The sequence below is a fragment of the Eutrigla gurnardus genome (genome assembly GCF_963514095.1).
Source record: "Eutrigla gurnardus genome assembly, chromosome: 21".
Classification (NCBI taxonomy): Eukaryota; Metazoa; Chordata; class Actinopteri; order Perciformes; family Triglidae; genus Eutrigla; species Eutrigla gurnardus.
Window position 1 is genome coordinate 4,498,798 of NC_139932.1, and position 24,770 is coordinate 4,523,567.

General features: G+C 44.0%; 2 protein-coding genes across 2 annotated transcripts in view; one reads left to right on the plus strand and one right to left on the minus strand.

Annotated features, from left to right (window-relative positions):
- The first annotated feature begins 17,262 nt into the window (after positions 1-17,262).
- LOC311031936 (tubulin beta-1 chain-like) overlaps positions 17,263-24,770 on the plus strand; it is a 131,929-nt gene continuing 124,421 nt past the window's right edge. The window contains exon 1 of the mRNA XM_084038532.1: positions 17,263-17,268. The gene's annotated coding sequence lies outside the window, so the exon portion shown is untranslated. The remainder of the gene's footprint in view (positions 17,269-24,770) is intronic.
- The window catches only part of LOC311032172 (uncharacterized protein), a gene marked incomplete at both ends in the record, with an annotated part of 7,139 nt that continues 3,630 nt past the window's right edge, over positions 21,262-24,770 (minus strand). The window contains 5 exons of the mRNA XM_084038813.1: positions 21,262-21,419; positions 21,505-21,564; positions 21,672-22,038; positions 22,132-22,235; positions 22,377-22,505. Coding sequence (XP_083894939.1) covers positions 21,262-21,419; positions 21,505-21,564; positions 21,672-22,038; positions 22,132-22,235; positions 22,377-22,505 — 818 coding nt within the window. The remainder of the gene's footprint in view (positions 21,420-21,504; positions 21,565-21,671; positions 22,039-22,131; positions 22,236-22,376; positions 22,506-24,770) is intronic.

The window sequence follows — 24,770 nt, forward strand, 5'->3', positions numbered from 1 at the left end:
TTGACCCACCTGGCTGACGTGTTCCAGAGGATCAAGGCTGCCGGGCTGGTGGTCAATGCCAGCAAGTGTCAGCTGGCCAGACCTGAGGTTTGCTACCTGGGGTATGTTCTTGGAGGTGGGAACATTAAACCTCAGGTGAGCAAGGTAGATGCTGTCCGGAGCTGCCCGGCACCCACAACCAAGAAGGGAGTGCGTTCCTTCCTGGGCTTGGTGGGGTGGTACCGGCGGTTCGTACCCAACTTCTCCACCAGGGCTGCTGTGCTGACCAACCTTACCCGCAAATCAAGTGCCAACAAGGTGACTTGGACAGAGGAATGTGAACAGGCTTTTCAGGACCTTAAAGGCAGCCTTTGTCACGGTCCAGTTCTGCAGAGCCCCAACTTTGACCTTCCCTTCACTGTCCAGACGGATGCCTCAGGGGTGGGCCTGGGGGCCGTCCTGTTGCAGGGTGAGGGTGAGGAAAGGAGGCCAATCCAGTACATTAGCCGTAAACTCTTCCCCAGAGAGACCAGGTATTCCACAGTAGAGAAGGAGTGTCTAGCCATCAAGTGGGCGCTAGACACTCTGAAGTACTACTTGATGGGGAAAGAGTTTGTGCTGGAGACTGACCACCGGGCACTGCAATGGATGCACCGCATGAGAGACCATAATGCCTGGATTACACGGTGGTACTTGTCATTGCAGCCGTATAAGTTTACTGTCCGGTACAAAGCTGGAAAGGACAATGTAACGGCCGACTTCTTGTCCCGCCTCTACGAGGATGGCCAAGCTTAAAGGAGAAATCCGGTCATTTTTGACCCCATTTTCATTGTCCTCAGGGTCATCCCGACTTATTCGAAGCAAAAAACCCGACAAAAATTGACATTGCCTAGCCCGAGATTTGTACCTGCCTGGAAGCCTTCCAGACTCGCTCCAATGCTAACCCATTGGGGCAACTTTTATCTGCTTTCCTGGGCCTCAGAAAACAATTCCAAGACCTATGCAACACAGGTTGGGTCCGTACGAGACACCACGGCGCTCGTTTAGCTAAAATAGTGTGGCAAAACGACATAAATATGTGTGTTTTTGCATGTAGTTACTCACCTCAAATCACCCTGTAGACATTAGCAGTAGATAGCCGAGCGTCTGTCGTCCCTCCCAGTCACCGCAGAAACAAAAATGTTTTCCTCGTAGTTTTGATTTTGTATCCATAAAGAAACGATCGAGCTGTGCAGTCGTCATGTCCGTAATAAATCCATGAAGCTGTCATGTCCATATGTATGACTATGTTACAACATAGTAACGATAGCTTACAGCTAGTAACGTGCCGGGTGCACGTTAGTCCATCCCACTCACCGCAGAAACGAAAACGTTTTCCTCGTAGTTTTGATTTTGTATCCATAAAGAAACGACCGAGCTGTGCAGTCGTTATGTCCGTAATAAATCCATGAAGCTGTTTTGTCCATAGGTATGACTATGTTACAACAAGCAACGATAGCTTCAGCTAGTAACGTGCCGGGCGCTCGTCCATCCCAGTCACCGCAGAAACGAAAACGTTTTCCTCGTAGATTTTGTATCCATAAAGAAACGACCGAGCAGTGCAGTCGTCATGTCCATAATAAATCCATGAAGCTGTTATATCCATATGTATGACTATGTTACAACATAGTGTGGCACCCGCGGGACAGAGGTAAGGAGGCGGGGGTCAAAGCCACGGCGCTGCTTTGACCCCCGCCTGCCTGACCGCCGCCTCTCCCGCCGAGCCCCGGACCGTATGACTGCCCGTCCCCGTGTACCGAACCCCGCTCTCGCCCAACGACGCCGCCTCAGCCGCAGCCCCCTCAAGCCAGCCCTGCACTCCGCGGCATCGACAGCATCCCTGTCACCGGATTTAATAAAGAACATTAATTGTGAATTTGGTGTGGACAGCCCTCTTTTCCCTGAAATTGGTCACGTAGCGCCTTCTCGTAACCCCGGAGGCGCCACAATAGTAATATAATCCATATAATCCAGTCACTCCTAAAATTTAAACACACTGTTGTTATTAGCGGTGATAAGCTTGGGTCCAGGACGTGATCCAATGAGAGCTTGCCAGATACTAGAAAGTCGTAGCACCACCGCTGGAGGAAACGTGGTGCAGGTCCACCTTGGGCAATGCTTGTAGCAAAGATTTCACCCGCAATCCTATAAAAGAGCCCATGAGAGTTAATACAGAAATACAAATAACTTCCAGCTTTTTAATCACTACGCTAAAGATTTTAACAAAGGCTACAAATTCATGAAAATTCCATCAAATCCCATCACTGCAAATACCTGAAGAGCTCTTCATCAAAGTCATTCACAGAATATTTGGGCATTTTGGACTTCCCACCTTCAAAGAGGCGTTGCTCAATCCCAGATACCATTGCTTAGAATCACAAAACAAAACAACAAAACAATTAAAACCATTAGACAAGACACCACAAATGTTATACTGTAGAATATTGTCAAAATGCATTTCCTCTTTTTAAAAGTAATTAATGAATGGCCACTACTCACTGGTCAGAAACTCTTTTCTAAGGGCCCTGTATCAATCCCTGCCTCTCCAAGGAATTTGATTCACAAGGGATTAAGTGGTGTAGCCTTTTTATTGCGCTTCCCAGACACACAGAGCTCAAAGGTCTTGCTGGTATCCACTTTTGATTTGAGCCACATGATCACATCTTCCTCACTGTGGAAAAAAAAAAACACATCGGAATAACCCTCTCATTGTATACAAATACAGTAAGGTAGAGGTCTCACCAAAATTAAAATTCAACCATCCTCTAGTCACCCTTGTGTCCATGGAAAGGCAGGTTAAGGCAGCTCTAATTGCACAAGGGTGTCTAGATAATGGGTGCATTTTCATTTTGGAGTGAACAATCCCTTAAAAGCTACATGAATAAAAACTCGGACTTACCATGAGATATCATCTGTCTCAGTATGGAGTTCCCTCTCAGGTGAGGTTGTGTCCTCAGTTCTATAAGAATAAAGGCATTAATGTACAAACAAATACAGTCCATATCAGCTCTCCTCATATCATTCAACAAAAATAATTAAATAATTAAAGCAATACATACAACATCCTGAGTGCACACAGCAAGACACCCCACCCCCACCCCTCTCCCCACAGAAGAAGGCAGAGCTTAGGTAGAAGAAATAGGTAACCATTACCTTTGGCCACAATGGCTAGCATGTTCCTCGATAAGCAGGACGGGGAAGAATATGCCACATATAGGACACCGGACATCCTCTTCCTGGATGGACAGACAGACACTGTATTTATCTCTGTGAAGAAATTCTGGTGTCTTGCGACTCTGACAATCACAGGACAGTTCAGTACAAACAAAGGGAATAAATACAAGGCGTTAACATCTTCTACATAGGAGACAACTTCTCAAAAATGGTTAGATATGTAAAAGTTACTCCACCTGCTGAGGGCAGTGGTCCTCTTCAGTCGTCTGCACTGGCACTGGAGTTTGCAAAACTTCAGGAAATTGGACATCGTCGTTGTCATCATCAGAGATCATCTATAAGATTAAAGCACATTTCAAGTTTAAGACATTCATACACAGTTAATTTGACAAATTTATATATCACAAAGTCTAGAAAAAAAAGTTCACCTCCAAGTCTGGGCTGGTGTGGCTAGCACATTTACGGTCATGTAGAGCCAACATTTGGAGAGACATCTCTGCAAAACAGTGCTTGCAGCTGGCCTTGGGCATCAAAGCAAACTCTGGAGCGTTTGCTGGGAGTGGCGAGAGGTCCAACTCATCCTGGACAGGCACTATGTAAAGAGTGCATTTCCCACCACCTGAAACATTCCGGAGCATAGCACCAGTGTAGCCCTCAGCCTCCAAGGGGATTGCGGACATTTTTCTCCTCCCATTTCCACCTGGTAAAATTAAACATGATTGAAAAAATGGATATTTGGAATAACAAATAATATAGCATTTATATAGTACTTTTCCATCAATAAGAAGTTTGAGGTGCTCAAGGCGAGGGGGGGTGGCACATCACAACCAATGTGTAGCTCCCACCTGGATGAACGCTCACCACACATCAGCTAGTGACGAGGTGAAGGAGAGGTAATAAGGGAGTTGAGGACCCAGATGTATGTTACCATTCTCTGTTGCATTACCTATTTTACATTAATGAAGTGTCAATTTAAGTATTGTACATTACCTCCTGCTTTGTAAAGCAGCCACCGGTCCTGCAGCTCCACCATTTTTGGGTAGGTGGCCTGCAATAGCCTTGACAACTACATAATAAATAAAATATTATTTAGACAGCGATTGAATATAGTTAAACAGTGAGGACATTTTCAATGTCACCCTGAAGACAGTGTCTGCATTAAAGGGACAAAAATTATATTCTCTAGAACTACACAACTACAACGTGATCGCTTCTGCATACCTCTACATGTGTTAGATCACTGTCAAGAGAAACCGTCCTCTTTCCCAATCCAGCCTGCATGAAGGCCAGTTCATCTGATGGAAGTGGAGTCAGTTCGTCATTGGACGAAAGTAAAAAAAGACTCAAATCAAAAGGTTTCCATTTTTTTTACTCATTGACGCGAAGCGACCTGATACACTAGTTGATGGCCGTTTTCTACCATTCCGGAAAAATCCAGGGAAGGACCTGTATAATTGAAAAATAATAATGATTAAAGGTACTTCAGATATTACTAAGAAAAACAATAAAAACTGACTTAACCACCTACAGCTTAAAAGTCTTGTGTAGCCAGACTATTCTAGCTCTGCCTCCCAAATCAAACAATACAAGGGTTTGGGGTCTGCGGTGGTGTAGCAAAATAATCATCAGGCTTCTGATGCAACTTTCCACCGCAGATAAGGGTTAAATTCCCAGTCTGGCCAGTTACTGCATATGGCAGTAGCCCACAGGGGAAAGGCATATTGGGCAGCCACTCCTGAGGGTGGTTAGTATAATTTCGGCATAAGGCAATTTGGATTGAATGCTTAAATTATTTGTGTAGGCTTTGTATAATCGTCAGTGTAACCCTTCCCTAGAAAATTAAAAATTTTCCCACACCAAAACCAGTCCAGATGATGTCATCTGGACTGGTTTCTCAATGGTACTAGAACCAATTACTTAATTTAAAACCATAGATTTAGTGTTCTAATAATAACAATTAGTGTTCTAAATCTATGGTTTCAAATGAACTAATTGGTTCTAGAACCAACAAGATGTCTGATGGCAGGTCTGTGACCTCATGGGAATCTCATATAAGTCATTGAGAAAAACAGTCCAGATGACAGATCATCTGGACTGTTTTGGACATGGGAAAATAAACATTTTCTAGGGCAGGGTTACAACATTATTATTAGGGCCTGAGCGCCGACAACGTCGGGCTGCGAAGCCCTATTTTGAAACTGTAAGGATTCTTCTTTTTATTATTTCGCAAGTTCGACGGCCTTTTTGGGGGCCTTAGCATCAAAATTAGCTTAAAAGAATTGGTGTGCACATGTAGACTGGCGAAAAATTTGATATTTTAAAGGTTTCATAGTGGGCCACAAAAAGGTGGCTCTCTAGCGCCACCTAACGCGTGTTAGGCCAGCCCCAGCACACCGTAACTCTAATTGACACAAAATTCGCCACACATGTGCAGGCAAGTGTGCTCTACAAAAAATCCTCTTGGAGTACAAAAGTCCGCCTACCGAAATTTTCCGCCATTTTGAATTTTGTGAAAAACACGTTTTTGCTAATTTCTCCAAAACCGTAGATCCGATTCTCACCAAATTTGCTGTGCGTCATCATTAGACCACGTTGGGCAAATGCCATCAAAAGCTTTTTAAAATGTCGTTGCGTTCACAAGTTATTAGCCAATGAACATCAGAGGGGCGGGGCTCTAGCAATCAATAGATATAACTCCACAATATTTAACCCAATCGTCACGAAACTTGCAGAATATGTTGAGATAACTCCCTGGAACATATCCTGAAAGTTTTATTAAAATTGACCACTCGGGGGCGCTACAGTAAATCAGACATTTTGGGCCATTTTTGGCCATTTTAGCCAATTGTAGGTTTTGTATTTTAACAAACTCCTCTTACAGCGTTGATCCGATTCATGCCAAACTCGCTGAGACTGTTTTAGAGGCCTCAACGATGCAAAATCATCGAAAGGTCTTACAAAAGTTAAAGGGCGTGGCCGGGACGGCGTCCTGAACATGGACAAATTTCATGCTTCGAGCACAAAAATCTAAACTGTTATAACTTCAATGTACATTGTCTGATATGATCAAAACTTCACATGTTTGTCAAGAGTCCCACCCTGAACACATCTGCACTGCAATATTGACTCATATTCAGAGCGCCACCTACTGGCTATAGAAAGTGTTAAGTTTTATACTTCAGAGAGCTCTTCCTAGCAGCTTTATCAGATTCACCTCAAACTTAGTCATCATGTACTCAAGTCTTCAATGATGAAGAGTCATCAAAAGGTCTTGCATAAGTCAAAGGGCGTGGCCAGTGTGTGACGTTTTTGCCAGTGTACAGGAAGTCATTGTAACTTCACCATACAATGTCCAATCTGCTCGAAACTTGCAGGATGTGTTGACATCTCTCCCTGGAACATATCCTGAAAGTTTTATCAACATTGACCACTCGGGGGCGCTACAGTTAATCAGCCATTTTAGGCCATTTTTCCCATTTTACCAATTGTACGGCATGTATTTTAACGAACTCCTCTTACAGCGTTCATCCGATTGCTGCCAAACTCGCTGAGACTGTTCTAGAGGCCTCAACGATGCAAAATCATCGAAAGGTCTTACATAAGTCAAAGGGCGTGGCCAGGGCTTGCGTTTTGGCCAGTGTAGAGGAAGTTGTTGTAACTTCAGGATACAATGTCCAATCTGCTCAAAACTTGACATGTTTGATTAGAGTCTCACCCTGAACACGTATGCACTGTAATATTGACCTTAGGTCAGAGCGCCACCTGATGGTACCTGGAAATATCATGTTTTTACACTTTTACGGCTCCTTTTCGGATATTGAACACCTTTGACTTTGACGTAACTGCATGAAACTTTGTAGGTACATAGAACATGTAAATATGTACACAAAAGCCTCTTGGACCCATGCCCTAAACCCAACAGGAAGTCAGCCATTTTGCATTTAATGTGAAATTTTAAGCGATTTTTCGCCTCTTTCATGCAGTATATTTTAACGAACTCCTCCTAGACCGCTGATCCGATTCCTACCAAACTTTATGAGCCTGTTCTAGAGGCCTCAATGATTAAAAATCATCAAAAGGTCTTACATAAGTCAAAGGGCGTGACCAGGACGACCCCACGAACGCGGACGAATTTCATGCTTCACAACACTCTAAACTGTTATAACTTCAGTGTCCATTGTCCGATCTGGTTCAAACTTCTCACATTTGCTGAGAGTCCCACCTGCACTGCAATTTTGACTCACAATCAGAGCGCCACCTATTGGCGACATGAAATGTCATGTTTTTACACTTGTATGCACTCCTCTTAATGTGTTGGTCAGAAGAGCCTCCAGAAGTTGCTCATGCTTACTGTTTAAGATTGGGAGGACGCATTGAGCGGCTTTATCGTGGCGATGCTTTTTCCAACATATAAGACGAAGTGATGTTTCAAGTGGGTCACTACAGTCCCAATATCTTTAAACTTTGTACACCAGAAAAATTATAAAAAAGGTCTTCAATAAGTCAAACGGCGTGGCCAGGCCGGTGCCATGAATTCCCCTCTTTCACCACTACACTGCACACTAGGGCTGCACGATTCTGGAAAAAATGTGAATCACGATTTTTTTGCTTAGAATTGAGATCACGATTCTCTTGCACGATTTTTTTCCACAAAATGTTTATTGCACTGATGAACTTTAACAAAACAAAAAAACGTTTGTTGCTTTGGCAGAGGCATAGTAGTAGTTCTTTCATTGGAAGATAAGTAATTTTTACAAAAGTAAAAAAAAAAAAATTCTCGGCGATTTTAAACGCGAGTGGACGCGCCGCTTCCAAGTATTGCACGCTTGGTGGGCTGCCACTGAGGATGATTGACAGGGGCTCTCCTTCATACAATCACGCGCACACTTCATGGCTGCACCTGATTGGACGATCGCTTTCACTGCTGTCCTGTCTGCTCCGGAGTTCACGCAGACCAACATGGCGGCTCGTTTGGAAACGTTCTCTTATTTTACGATAATAGTTCACCGAAAGGTGTTTCTGAAAACATTTTAAGCGAGAAATAAGCTATGCAGTTGCTGAATCTGTCTTTATTTTAGATCGACAACATTTAGTTTAGAAGATTTTCACGAGCGTTCGCGAGCGTTCCCGAGGCGGGGAGTCGCAATAAATGGGACGCGGGGAAACACCGCTGCCTGTGGACACGTACCTTCTCTCTCTCCAAACACTCAACTGCAGGTGGCTTCCTCCACTGAATCACGTGTTGTAAAGACGCTTTACCCTAGGTTGAGGGAGGAGGCAGCGGCAGTGCTGTGTTTGGGGGCGCTTCAAAAATGTGGCGCTTTGTGATGCAGCTCCAGATATAAAATGCTTCAGAATAGTAGTATAGTAGTGTAGAAATGAGATCACGTGTATGTGTGAATCGAGATCGCGATTTTTTAACGATTTTTTGTGCAGCCCTACTGCACACTGTTATAATGTCAGTGTCCACATCATCAACAGCAGTTTTGCCTTGGTGACAGGCTTGAGGTTGTAGAGATTTGAGTCAAGGGAAGGATGGATTTTATTTTATGTGGTGTTAAACTTAATATTTCACATAAAAACAATGTTCAAGGTGAAAAGCTTTGTTTTTACAGAGTAAAGTACTGAAAATACATTACATTGGGTACCAGAAACACAGGAAATGGCTCAACTTAACAGGCTCAATTGTTAACTTTATATAAACTGTATAACAATTCTGACTAATTAAACAGCCATAGAATGAGTAATTTTCTTCATTACAAGATCTTTCACATCAAACATTTTATGTTGAAGTTTTGGTCTTGTAAATGCAACAATTAACTCAAATGGAGTGAACCATGTCATGTGAGCTGCAATGAAACGCTTTGTCTGCCTCCGATTCAGCCATATACTTTCACCTCGACTCTGTTTTTTTCAAAACAGGTCGTCATGACACGCCACAACCTGTGGGGGGAAACAAACACATGATCATATATATTGCACACATTCTCATTTATTTTGTAACATTTCTTACACAACTCATGTATTCCTCTAGGACAAACAGCGTTCATGTAAAAAAAAATTACAAATTGCTACATTCCTTCATGTAAATGCCAAAAATAGCAGGACACCGCAGGGAATCGAACCCCATCCCAGTAAACCAGGAGTACCATTACCAGTGCCTTTTGCTTTTTGACTATACTTTCCAAGGAAAAGCAAAACCTGCATTTGCAACAGCATATAAGTGTAGATATGCAATTATAAGTGTAATTGCTTATAATGCCACAATTAAATGCTGGAGTTAATGCAGGAAAAGAACCCTAACCAATGTTGCTACCTCACATAGTTAGCCAAATACATTAAACAGCAGCAACAACAACAACCAATCAAACCAAAGACATGAAAACTACCATTAAATACACAAAAACTTACAATTTACTCACCTCATGGCCCTCACCAGATGCACCTCATGTAACACCTGGAAGAAACATCACAACAAACGGCCGGAACACCTGAGACAAGGAGGAACTGCAAAGCAACTTCATTAGACAATGCAAAGATAAAGAATCACTGGCCACCACAGCTGACCACATGAGCTAAACCTGTGGACTAATCTGCATGTCTAAAAGTACAAACTATCCCCTCATGATCACTGAAATAAGTTGGCCTAACTACTGCATCAACTTCATAGTGTGTGGATTTTACATACACATGATCAATCAGAGTTCCTCTCTCAGTTGTGGCTTCAGTGACGAGCTGAACGTAGCCTGTGTCGGTTAGAAGTTTGCAGATGGATGAGGACCTAAAATTATCCTCATTGAAATCTCCCATGACTGCAATAGTTTTAGCTCTTGGATCTAGCCAATCAATTAACTTGGCTAGATGTTCTTTGAACAAAGTCACGGGATATGATGGAGGTCTGTAGATGATGGCAATCAATATATCATCAGTCAGACACTTGAACACTAAACATTCCAAATTTACTTGTGGCACTTTGATGATGTCACAGGCCACATTGTCTGCTATGTACATGCCGACTCCTCCATGTTCTTGTCCTTGCAGTGCAACCAAGGCCGGATCGTTGCTGCTATAAGATAAACTGCGAGGAGAACTATGGAAAGTAAATCCATCAATGTTTAAGGTTTGGTTTGGAGGAGAAGCGGGAAGCCATGTTTCTGTGACAGCAATACAGTTAAGCTGCAAATGCTGTGTACAGGATGCCAGATCTGATTTGTGTCGAGATAAACTTTGAACGTTCATCAAGAACACATTGAAAGAATTTGGGTTCAATTGGGCACTCGTTACATTGTCAACTAAGAATTTGGGCATGTTTTCAATTATGTCCTTAATGTCATCTTTGCAATAGATGACTTTCTGTTGAAATTCTTGAATTATTAATCCTGCCAAACTTCGAACACGACTCAATGCAACGTAAGCTTGTCCTGCAGAAAAAATGCTTTCCAGACACACGACAGCATTATCTACAGTCAAACCCTGAACCTTGTGCACTGTACAAGCCCACGCCAATTTAAGTGGAAACTGCCGACGCATTCCACCTTTCTTTGTAACCCTTTCCTCCTCCGGATCAATGCCTACAGAATCAATCAATTCTGGGGAAACACCTACCGCTTGTCTCCTCCTCTGCTGACCCAGGACATCATCATCAAACTTAACAAACACCTTTGGAGGAAAGTTGCTCGTCTCACTACGAACAATGTGGGTTACAGTGCCACAAACTCCATTAACTAAACCATCACTAACGTCGATGTTCTTACACAACATCACACGCGCATCCCTACCCAACAACAACTTTTCTTCCAAACAAGTACTGTAAGTTGTTGAATGATGTCCAGTCTTCAACTCCAGTTTCCCCGTTTTACTATTGTTGAAGTAGTCCTGAGCATCTATCTGCACATACTCAGGACACGTGGTGAACAGTTGCTCAACGTTGTGCTCATTTACTTGTCTATTCGTTGGGAATATGTGTAAAGCTGAGCTGACTTCACCGGTTTCACAACGTTTTAAGATTGCAATGTCACTCTCCAACATGGGGGTCTTCTTTGAACGAGTTCTAACTCTGTTCAACAACTGAGCAAAGACCTCATCTTTCTGCCGAACTATTTGTGTCAGTTCCACAACACTAAATGAACTGGACCACAAATCAACACCTACTGCTTCAACGTACAACGGTTTCCCTTTGACTGGAGGCAATTGGAAAAAATCTCCAACAGCGATAACGCTGACATTACCAAATGGGGAAAAGTCACCAGTCTGTTTGATTTGCCTCAATCTACCGTGAACGTACGACAACAGGTTATGATCTACCATAGATATCTCATCAATGATCAATATCTGGAGATCAACGTATTTAGCACGGAGAGAACTGACTTTCTCCTCACCCAAAGGCGTGTACGGTAAGCGCACATCCTTTCCAATGCTAAAGGTGGTGTGTATCGTTGCTGCATGCAAATTGTATGCAGCAATGCCCGTAGGAGCCGTCAACAAAACACAAGTGTTGTCAGGATGCCGACACTCTGGTGACAACAACCTCATCGACTCATACTGAAGAGCCTTTATCAAATGGCTCTTTCCTGTCCCTGCACCGCCTGTGATAAACACATGCAAAGGATCAGGTTTCTTACCATTGATCTTCTCCAAACACCACTGCCTGACCTGATAAAATACAGACAGCTGTGTCTCATTCAGAGACCTGACTAAGGCTAAACCATCATTTCTACACATGATGTTGTTGCGCCTTTCTAAATGTGCAACCTGTGCCCTAGTCACAGCTAAATCAGGAATAGTTTCCTCCTGCCCTTCATCTACCTGCAGCGTGTCTCTACGCTCCTGCTCACACTCTAACCTTGCAAGCTCACTCTCTGGACACAGCTCAGCCCACGCATCTTCCACTACACCATTTGCATCGATAGATTTCTGAATGTTATCCAATTCGTCTCCTTGAATTTCAAATTTGCCTCTGTTCGCATCCACCACTGATTTGACCGAATGACTTGACCCATCACTAAACCTCACATGAGCGTTCATGTAAAACTGCTCAAATGTCTCAAATGGTTGAGGTTTCAGCTGCACATTTGCACGATAAGGCAAAAACAGCTGCAAAATACTCTGGTAAAATGATTCTGTATTTTTTGTCTCTGAGAAGCGTGCATAACGAACAACTGCAGGTTGTGTTCGCGTTCTTCTAGTGACAAAACCACAATCATTTTGTAACGGAATCCGGGTCTTGGATTTCTCATTTTTACTCAGAATTCGATATTCAGATGCAAATGTTGCCAAACACATCGCATTAAACGTACTGTCGTTTGGCCTGTTCTTATACCTGTCCACTAAACTAGTCATCCACATGTCCTCACTACTGACATCGCCAGATGATGCTTTTTGCCTCAACACACTAATAGGCAGACTCATTCTAACAACATTGTCCCCTGTTGGGACAAACACAACCTTCCTAGAACACTCCTTAAGATGCATGTTTGTCAACCTATAGACTGCTTCCTGAGCACACACATCTCTGTTATGCAGATACACACTGCCAAGTCTTTTCAGTGCCTCCTTTGCACTGACATTACCACCTTTGGAAGCCTCTTTCTGGGCATTCCCCAACAACAATCCCATCTCCCTTTCTGCCTTAGAGATGTAGGAAATGATATACACAATACACGCATAAGCATCAACAACATACTGGATATCCATATTGGCATTCCAGCATTTCAACAGATGCTTGCTGTACTGATTTACCCAAACCTCACTAGGCTGCCTTTTCATTACAACATGGGTCTTTCGAGCCAAGCATGTGTATGCAGCTTCAAAAACTTCCTGATTGATACCTAGATGGGTGAACAAATGTTCCACACTCTTATAGGTAACAGTCTCATCTGACAGAGCTTTCTTAATGTCCTTTAAGATCTTAGATGCAAGCTCTCTCTTCTTCTTACTAGAGATTTTCGGAGCCTGCTTCTTACATGTGCACACACTGTCACCGTCTTTCTGACACTTGCACATAGGCTCATCTTCTATGCTGTGACATATAAATGTCCTGCCAGATGCTGGCCTGGGAAAGTTAAAACGACAAACGACAAACCGTCTAACTCTTCACAAGATAACTCTTTATCTTGTGAAGGTAGTTCACATGTCACATACTCATCAATGAACTGAACTACCTCTTCATCTGTGTTCACATCAATCTGTGGGGCATTCTCTATCCAAAACAAACAATGCACATGAGGTGAACCTCGTTGCTGGAACTCCACTCGGTAAAAGTAGTCTACAATTTTACCAATTGGATGCGATGGAGACATGAGTACTTCTCTCAGGAAACAATGCCAGCGGAAGTCAAACATCCTGGCTGCATTGACAGGATTACGTCTCAGCAGGTCACATTTGTCTGCCCACTCTAAACCCTCAGCCGTGTCTGTTCTACCCTCTTGTCTCAAAATGCTGGAGAGAAGATTTTTCCATCGCATGTCGGCAGAAGAAAAGGAGCAGAACCACGTAGGAACACCGAGCTGACGCACACAAGCTATCAGGTCACGCTGGGCTCCTTGCCAGAAGGATGGAGTACCTCTAATAGGTTTGAGAAATCGATATCCATCATCAAACTCCAACAACTTCTTCAATGATTCTGGGTCTTTCAACAAATTATTTACTAATTGTTTTGTACGACCTTGTCCTTTTCTTAAAGCTATTGACACACCCGAAACAACCTGTTCTACCTCAGACATGTACTGAGCAAAGAATATATATTCTACATTTTTAGCGAATCTGCCATCAGCATGTAGAATTCGGTTATTAAAGTATCGCGACAAAGTCAAGCGACAAAGTCAAGCGACACGGTCTACGTTGATGATATGTATTGCTTCCCTGTGGAAACAATACTGGGAAGGATTTAGCTTCATTTTCCTTATCAGACAGCAGTTTCACAGGACTGTTCCCTTCTCCAGGAGCCAGATTCAGTATGTCATCAAAATACTGATCCAAGGCCTCCTGACCAACATCAACAGGCATGAGACAGGTGTCCTGGAACATACAGTGCTGCTGTCGATCATGTAAAAGCTCATCATCCAGATCTGTAGATGCTTGATTATTCCCTGCGTTATCATCATCCTCCTCTACAACCTCATCTGGTTCCCTACAAAACTCATTGAGCCACTCTTCGTTAAACTCAATGTCCTTGTAATGAGCATTGGTCTGCTTTAAAAAGCCCAATGCTCGCCTAACATGCATAGCATCAACATACTGAAACTCATAATGCCCTTTATAAGTTAGCTTACGCTTAAGCTTAACTGGCAACAGAGACCCTTCCATATTGGAACGGGGCAGCAGATTGTTAGTCTGCACAATGTTAGCAGGAACACACGTCACAGGACCATGTACTCCATTTTGCCCCCCTTTAGGCAACGCTAACACTTTCATAAAGGCAATATGCAACGCGATCAAATGCTGCTCTAAACTATTCAGACACGACAATTCCGGGGGAATGGGCTGAACCTCTAAATTATTTGTTGCACTTTCAGGTGGCATGACACCTCTTTTTATCTTACGATCACATGTGCAACAAATCCACAGCAGACCGCGTGCTGTACTCAACCACTGACAAGGTACTGTACAGTCCTTATTACATGTATGCAAATATTCCTCCGTAATACATGCATCTGCAACTGAAGCTACTGTCTTTACCTTTCTATAACCATCTCTTCTACATTCTACAACCTGGTATCTAAACAACAATCGATGGCAGACACAACACACAAATTCTGGTCCGTCTTTAACCTTCTCCAGAAACTGCTCCATAACAACATCAAACTGCTCTGCCTTTTCCTTCATTTGTTGCCTCCTCAATTTGTTAGCTGCTTTGACACGATTCCTATGCGCAAGATTACCATGATACTTCCTTGTACTCATGGCTTTCTTCTTCTGTCTGAGCAATTCATTCCCATGGTATTTACTTTTACCTAATCCCTTAACTTGCTCCCTATACAACACATTTTTGTGATATTTCCTCATTATCATTAGCTTGACTTTCTCCCTATGCAACAAATTTGTCTTATATTTTCCTACACTCAATCGCTTAACTTTCTCTCTATGCAACAAATTATTCTGGTATTTCCCTACAGTAATGACTTTAACTTTCTGCCTACGCAACACATTGTCCCGATATAGCCTTTTAGCCCGAATGCTACCTTTCCTCTTCAAATACTTAGAACTACTATTTGAACTACCCATATCTGTATTACCCTGTACTTTCTCTACACTTTCAACTGCACTCAGACCTGTTTCACACTCAACTACTTTTCTTACATTTTGCCCCCTAAGATTGTACCCTGCAGAACATGACCTACTAGCTTGGCAGTAACCATAACAACTCTGAACCTCACACTGATGAACACAAACAACGGTCTCATAATGATTACCATTGCAGTTCTCCAAATAGATCCCCTGCTTCGACAAACAACTACCCCTGCAACTATATTGTAACCATCGGTCACTGACATATGTGAAGATATTCACACCTAAAACATCTGCTGCTGCCTGGATTTCTACTTCAGTAGCCCAAATACCAAGCCTAGACATTTTTGAATCGCTGATATACTTGGCCACTGAACAATATCCAGGTCTTAAAACATTGCTATATTGCCCTGCATTCTTTTGTAATTGCCTAACAACAGCACACCTCACAGCTCTGTGGTGCTCTTGTGAGCCACTCACAGCTTGGGAAACTGCTCTAAAGAAACAGTTTCCATCAGCTACAATGTTAACCTTGCTGCATGGACTCCCTAATGAACCAACATCTGTAGAAACAACTGAATCAAGCTTTTCAAAATGCACTTTTAACTGTGAGCACAAAGCCTGAGCGACCTCTTTACCAAGAGGATCAAAGATCATAGTCTTGTCAGTGACATCACTGACAAACTCAACATCTGAATCAACATCTGGTTCAACAAGCGTAACATCAGGAGTTTGTGGAACACAACGACCCACTGACCTCTTGCGCTTGGAAACTCTAACATTGTTGACTTCAGGTAAACTACTAAAATCCACTGATTCCGCAAAAGCTAACTCAGTGGATGCATCAACCATGACAGTGTCTCCACATGACACTGTGACTTCAGGTAAACTACTCAAATCCACTGATTCCGCAAAAGCTAACTCAGTGGATACATCAGCCATGACAGTGTCTCCACATGACACTGTTGGACAACTAGAGCTCTGAGAGATCTGGACAACACGAACACCAGCTATCTCAAACAACTTCTGCGCTGTACAAAGCGATCCAGCCAAACTGGATATATGATTTTTCAGGTCTTTAAGGGACCTGAAATAAACAACCACGCTTTTACCATTTGCATCTGGCATTCCACTGCCACTACGGGCATGGGAATCCACCACAGCATACTCTCCATTCTGACAAATGACACTACACGTAGTGCCACACACCGTGAGTAAACACGTGTCATACTTGGAAAACATAGTTTCCAAGCCATTAGAAAGAGTGTGGTACACTTTAGCCTCAACTAGGTCTCCACCTACCACATCGACATCACCAGTGACAAAGTCACCATGGTCACACTCAAACTGCTGTCCCTCAACAACTAACTGTTTAGGCAAATCAGGAACACACAATATCTCAGAAGAGCCAGAGATGCCCTTCTTACGCAGAGACGTGTACAACCGGTCACCTTCAACTACAACCTTGTCCAGATCTGCTGCACTCCATGAAAACACACTGGCAACAGTATGCTTCACAATGCCTGTCAAAGCTATGGCCATGCACTGGACACCCCCATGTGTAAAGCGACGATTCCCCTGATGGAATGACCCTCTAACACTGGTCCGAACCCTAAGAGAAGTGCACTCCTCAACCTCATCTGCAACTCTGACGTCAACATCACTGACTGTGCAAGCTACAGCCCTCTCCACATCAGCGCCATCTGCAACTCTGACGTCAACATCACTGACTGTGCAAGCTACAGCCCTCTCCACATCAGCATCATCCGAACAAGACTTGACAGATATGCTACTAATGCTAAACCACTTTGCCCCTAAAGACTGCTGTAGTTTCCCGATATGAAGCATCAGGTCACCAAGGCACGTGTTGAACACTGCGACAGGCGTACCAATCTTGGATGCCAGCCCAGACGCATCCCGTGTGCCACAATCAACAACCACGAAATAACCTTCGTGAAGAATGATGGCACTAACCGCATGATGGAGGTTCAACAGGCACATCCCACTGCTGAAGAGCGCTGCTTGCAGCTCTTCGTACAGCTCAGTCTCTTCCGACTTCTCCACAAAGTCACCAATAGCTACTCTCCAATTCCCGCCAAACACACTATGCCCCTCAACCAACTTGCACTTCTCTTTCTAGTTACCGTCCTGACTTGCCTCATCAATGAACTCCTTCAACTTGACACCCTCTACGCGTATGTCATCAACATCAGAACGTTGCCACGTACACACAGGAGCAACGACATGCTTGATGGCAGCCACAACACTGCACGCAACCGATGCATCCACATCCACAGATGACCTAGCCCTAACACTAGTCCCCGCAACAACCGGCAACGGAAACTTCTCCGAACACACGCAAACCGCATCAGCAACCTTCTTACCTTTGCTGGACTTACCTGTGGTGGTTGTCTTCCTCAAGGGCTGAATACAGGGAAAAACCAGCAACCAACTTCAATCATCAATCATTTTTATTGCTACCGCCATTTCACAATACAACAGGAATGATCGCGGAACACTTCACAGAGCAGATGATTTTCACGAGTCCTCATTAACATATTGACAAAATATTTTGGATATTAACTAATCGCAAGTTTGTATATTAGACTTGGTTTTTAAAGTTACATTTATTTACACATAATGGGAATTCAACTAAAATTAAAGTTTTTTATTTCAATGTCAATTTGTGGAACTATTCAATCACTGAGCATAAATTACACTTAAGTTTTGTTTTTATATTAATATATGTACGCGCAAACACCATGCTATATACATCCTTTACTTTAAAACAAAGTACACTTACCTTAGGAGTCTTCTCGGAAGCCACCGCCTTCCTACGACGCTCCACCTTATAAAATGTAGAAAACAGACAAAACAAAGACATATTGAAAACAGAGCTCCTTTTTGACATCAGCAAATACAACATTAAAAAGTGGAAACTTTACAACATGTCATAAAAAAACAGATCTAATTTAAATGATAATTACCTGTCGGCCTTCTGGAACTGCAGGGGAGTGCACGGGGGCACTGAGGTCCGCAGGCACGAGCTGGTCCATCGCCTCCAGGATCTCCGAGCTGAACAGGACAGGAGTGGGGGGGTGGAACACACGGCCTGTGAAATAAAAACACAGGAAGACTATTAGTGGAAATGTTTCATCAAAAACAAAGCATCCATACATTCAAACATATACAAATTTTTCAAATAAAACATTTACATTTACATTTAGGTCATTTAGCAGACGCTTTTGTCCAAAGCGACTTACAATAAGTACATTTGTCAAAAGAAGGAAACAAAGAAACCACGACGTATCATTGCCGATGCAGTAAGAGCTAAAAATAGAACAAGTGTTAGGTCCTCATCTGAGTAAAGTAGTACTTCAAGAGTAACAGTGCTACGATCCAAGTTTTTTTTTTTTTTTTTTTTTTTTGCGGGGGGGGGGGGGGGGGGGTGTCGAGGGAGGGTGTTAGTGGGTCATGCTATGTAGAGTCGAGGTGAAGTCTGAACAGGTGAGTCTTGAGCCTTTTTCGGAAGATGGCAAATGACTCTGCTGTCCTGACATTGGTCGGGAGTTCGTTCCACCACTGAGGCGCCAGAACAGAGAAGAGTCTGGACTTTGCTGAGCGACATTTGTTTGATTTCAGCGATGGTGGTACCAGCCGGCCAGCTGAAGTAGAGGAGCGGAGTGCTCGCTTCGGGGCATGAGGTTTGACCAGTGTTTGAAGGTAGGCAGGTGCCGTTCCATTGATGGCCCTGAAGGCCAGTGTCATCGTCTTGAATTGGATGCGTGCTGCAACAGGGAGCCAGTGGAGGTCACGGAGGAGGGGGGTCACGTGGGAGAATTTGGGTAGATTGAAGATAAGGCGTGCTGCAGCGTTCTGGATACGCTGCAATGGTTTAATCGCATAGGCCGGGAGTCCGGCCAGGAGAGAGTTGCAGTAGTCAAGGCGGGAGATGACCAGTGCTTGGACCAAGAGCTGCGTTGCATCCTTTGTGAGGAAGGTCCGAATCCTGCGGATATTGTAGAGGGCAAATCTGCAGGATCGGGCCACAGCAGTGATGTTGGGGGTGCAGGATAGTTGGTCATCGAGGATTACACCCAGGTTCCTCGCAGTTGAGGAAGGAAATACTGTGATGCCCTCAACAGTGACCGACAGGTCCATGTGAGGGCAGTCTTTCCCTGGGATGAAGAGGAGTTCGGTTTTATTCAGGTTAAGCTTGAGGGGATGTGCAGTTGTCCAGACAGAGATGTCAGCCAGACAGTCCGAGATGCGAGTTGCAATGTGAGCGTCAGAGGACGGGGGAAAAGAGAGGAACAGCTGGGTGTCATCAGCGTAGCAATGGTAGGAGAATCCATGCGATGTGATAACAGAACCTAGTGATCTGGTGTATAGTGAGAACAGAAGCGGTCCTAATACTGAGCCTTGAGGGACACCCGTGTCCAGAGAGCAGGGTTTGGACATAGAGCCATTCCATGTGACCTGAAAGGTGCGGTTTGTCAGGTATGATGTAAACCAGGTGAGAGCAGAGTCGGTTATGCCAAGTTCAGCCAGAGTGGAGAGGAGAATTTGGTGGTTGACTGTGTCGAATGCAGCAGATAGGTCAAGGAGAATGAGAACGGAGGAGTTGGATGATGTTTTGGCGTCTCGCAGGGACTCGGTCACAGTGAGGAGGGCCGTCTCAGTGGAGTGGGCAGTCCTGAATCCTGATTGGTTAGGGTCTAGGAGGTTCTTCCGCAAGAGATAGGATGACAGTTGGTTGTAGGCAGCACGTTCCAAGGTTTTAGAGAGGAATGAAAGAAGAGATACAGGTCTGTAGCTTTGGATGTCAGTAGCGTCAAGGGTGGGTTTTTTCAGGAGAGGCTTCACGATAGCGGTCTTAAAATCCGCTGGAATGACACCTGAGGTGAGGGAGGAGTTGATCAGGGTGGTGAGGAATGGCAAGATGTCGTGTGAGATGTCCTGGAGAAGAGAGGAGGGAATCGGGTCAAGGGAGCAGGTGGTGGCACGGTTAGATGTAACAAGTGCGTGAACGTCTTCAGAGGTGAGGGGGCTAAAGCTGGTAAGACCATCCGAGTTGAGAGTTGGGGGAGATGTCTTCTGGGAGGGAATAGGCGTGAATGAGGAGCTGATGTCATTTACTTTCTTGGTAAAGTAAGTTGCAAAGTCATCGGCAGTAAGGAAGGAAGGGGGCGGAGGGGTAGGAGGGGTGAGGAGGGAAGAGAACATGGAGAAGAGTTTCCTGGGGTTGGAGGCAGAAGAGTTGATCTTTGCCAGGTAGAAGGCAGATTTAGCTGCCGAAACAGTTGAGGTGAAGTCAGAGAGGAGGTGGTAGTGAGCAAGGTCCTCGTGCTGTCCCGATTTCTTCCATTTTCTCTCTGACGCTCGCAACAATGATCTGTTGGTTCGCAGTGGTTCAGACAGCCAGGGAGGGGGGGGAGATGATCGCGCCGGTCGTGCGATTGGGGGACAGAGAGTGTCCAAAGAAGAGGCGAGTGAGGACATCAGGATAGAGGAGGCTTCCTCAGTAGGCATTAAGGAGAACTGTTCCGAGGATGGGAGCGAGGAGATAACAGTTGAGGAGAGAGCGGGGGGAGTGAGGGATTTCAAACGTAATCAAAACTAACGAACCTTGTGAACCACCCTCCTCTTCTCAGCACCTGTGGACTGGCCAAGTCCCACAGGTCGCTTCCTCTGTAATGACAGACAGAACAGAATTGATCAAAAGGTGGCCTTTCATCATCATTGGAAATATGACATTTTCCAAATAGTCTCAACCACACATGTCTTACCTTCCTGTCCTGTCCAACTACGGTCCAGCGTTGGGGCAGCGGGGCAGGGGCGATGTCATCCATCACGACCGGCTGGGGACGGCGACGCGGGGGAGGAGGCGATGTCCGGGGAGGAACCACGGGCGGCGGCGGGGGGGTCTCCAACTGCTGGCGTGCGTAGCTCCACATCAGCTGGACCAGGACACCCATCCCATGGCTGTCGCTCAGATGGACCTCCAAAAACAAACAATCACAATTAATTGACGGAACAGACATTTTACAGTAAATCTCCCATGCACTTAAATAGTCATATACTTACACCATCCCAGCTCAAGGCGGTCCAGAGGGAACTGCTCCGCGATGCAGCAGTACCGCACGTCTACAATAAATACACAAAGACGACATAGTGAAGTTAAAAGTCTGCTATACAACACATGACACACCATACATGTAAATGAACTTCACAAAAATCCTTTTGAAACTTACCCATGACTGCTGCAACGCGGCGAAACTCCTGCCTGAAGTGATCCTGGACATCCACGTCGACCGACAGGCGAGGAACGAAGTCCAGGACGAAGACCTTGGGCCACCGACTGCAGGCACTGGCGATGAGCGCACGGAAGTCCTCCCCTGCCTGCTCCACCGTCCTCCTGGCCGTCAGGTTGTTGCTGGGGGCAAGAACACAGACCAGGTCTGGGGTACGTGGCACAATCGCACTTACCAGCTCGGTCCTCAGGTCCCTGGCGCAAGCCCCCGGCGTCGCCATGGCACCAAACGTCAGGCATCCCTCCGGCATCGTGACGAACCCATCCACGATGCTGCGAAGGTGGGAGTCCCCGACAAGAAGAACAAACTGGAACAACACGACAAAGAATTATTATCATGCAAACAAGGTTATGATTAACATCAAACATCATTTGTCAAATGACTTCCAAAACAACATTACCTTTTTGCCTGGAGACTCCGGCGGGATGACCAACTTGTGGCTCCGGCCGGTGTGAGCAGAAGTTGGCCACCTCCTCACGGCATGGCGCTGTCCAGTCCCGTGGGCTAGTGAAAAAGTAAAAAAATCACAGTCAGAAATTTCATTCATAATTTCTAATAATAGCTCTTACCACTAAATATAGTGAGAAAACATCTAACAATTAATAAAGTAAAACATTTAATAAAAAAAAAAGTTTGAGTACATACCAGGGGGTCTGCCCGAGAAGGAAATGACAGGCTCCTGCCTGTCACGCCGCTCCTCCATCCTCCGCTTGGCAGCAACGGACAGCCGGTGGCTCTTCCCGCGAGGCATCCTAAATGGGAAAATAAGGCACACTAGACAAACACGTTATCAGGAATATAACTCTGAAAACTTGTATTGAATGTGTGAAACAAATTGAAAACTCTTCCTCTGAGACTCAGTGTCCACTAGTCTCCTCAAATGATGTTCTCCTCTGCAAAAAAATTAATTAAATTTCAATTACATTTTATTCATATAGTATCAAATAATACATACCATAAAAAATGTCAGACCACTTATACAGAGCTGGACTCTAAATCTATTCTCTGTGATATAAACGCGTGTCACTGGTTTTGCACTAGTAAAAAATTAAAATACAAAAAAATACATTACATTTTTTTTTTTTTTAAGCACACGCACACAATACAAGTTTGCATTTCTTACACGCTTGCCCCAGCTATTACTAAACACAGACCTTTATAAGACAATACATTCTCGCACAGGCTGCACACTCATTAACATACCGTATATCATACACAGCCACGTCACATGCGCTTAAAGACTCGTGAAAAATATCCATCATATCTCTCTTGTCCATTCAAACTATTAAACTTGAAACTGCATCAGGACCGTAAAACAAACTCATGTTAAAAAAAAAGGGCATGACAAAGCTATTTTCACACCACTTATACAGAGCTGGACTCTACATCTATTCTCCATGATATAAAAACATTCGTAAACATACTTGTCAGCAGTAAAAACACACAAAAAATTATAACATCAAAAACAATCTCTCACACACACGCGCACACGCACGCGCACACGCACACACACACCTCAGCTATTGCAAACACAGACCTTTATAAGCCAATACATTTATGCACAGACTGCACGTGTACTCATTAACATACGGTATATCATACACAGCCACTTCGCATGCGCTTAAAGACTCGTCAAAATGTGCATGACGACCGAAAATATCCATCATATCTCTCTTGTCCGTTCCAACTACTAAACTTTAAACTGCATGAGACACCACCATGGATATTTTGTCCTTTCTTGCAGTGGGATATCTGTGTAAAACGCTGAGTAACGACCGCAATAAATATGAAATATGAAATAAATAAATGCCAACTCATGGTGGAAACCGAAGCACACGACACATATAACTGCCTGTTGCGTGTCACCAGTGGCTCACGACCGTGAAACAAACTCATGGTCACAGTCAGAGCATGACAAAGCTATTTACCTAAAGGCCACCGCCCAGCCAGCCAGGTAAAGCCCGCTAGCTAGCTAGCTACCTGGCTAGGTAGCTACTTAGCTAGCGGCCTTTAGCTAATGACCCTTAACTCAACCACACAGGACAATATAAGTTATAAAAAAACACGTAATTATTTTACCATAATGACCACTATTAACTTTAAGAAAGACAATATGTACCAGTGTTGACAATGTGGAATATCTGTGAAAACGCTGACGCAATACATATAAAATTAATAAATAAATGCAAACTCATCGTGGAAACCGAAGCACACGACACATACAACCGCCTGTTGCGTGTCACCAGTGGCTCACGACCGTGAAACAAACTCATGGTCAAAGTCAGAGCATGACAAAGCCATTTACCTCAGGGCCACCAGCCAGCAAACCAGTTAAAGTCCGCTAGCTAGCTAGCTACCTGGCTAGGTAGCTACTTAGCTAGCGGGCTTTAGCTAACAACATTTAACTCAACCACACAGGACAATACAAGTTATAAAAAACACATAATACTTTTAACAATATGTACCAGGGTTGACAATGTCATGAGCTGTATCAGCCTATGCCGTTGCTCGCTAACGAACATAGCTACGACATGGCCGACATACCAAGCTAACGTGTACATGCTCAATACAATTAACTATTCATTAATAGTTAAAATAACTCACGGTCCGTTCGTCCGAAGCACCAAAAGATGTCCAATGTAGTCTCCTCTCGTTGTCCAAAGTCCAAAGGGTCGAAAGCCAAGCCAAAATCCAAAAGCCAAATATCCAAATTCCTCTCTCAGGATTCAAAACCGCCGCTCGGAAAGATCTGGAATAACAGACTGGAAGATTGAAGACGCAACGTCGTCACTACTATCTCACATTAGCCAATCACAGCGCTTCAAAAATGGGGCGAGCCGCACGTCACAGATTCGACATGCCCAGACATAAAAAATGAAAGAGAAACGCAACGACAGGAAGTCCACAAAATAAAAGCTCTCTATAAATAATACACTTATAAAATATTAAAGCAAAATCAAACATGATTTATACTGACATATTAAAAAAAAAAAAAATACTTAGTACAATGTTCTTATGGTTTACAAACGTATGTAGTGG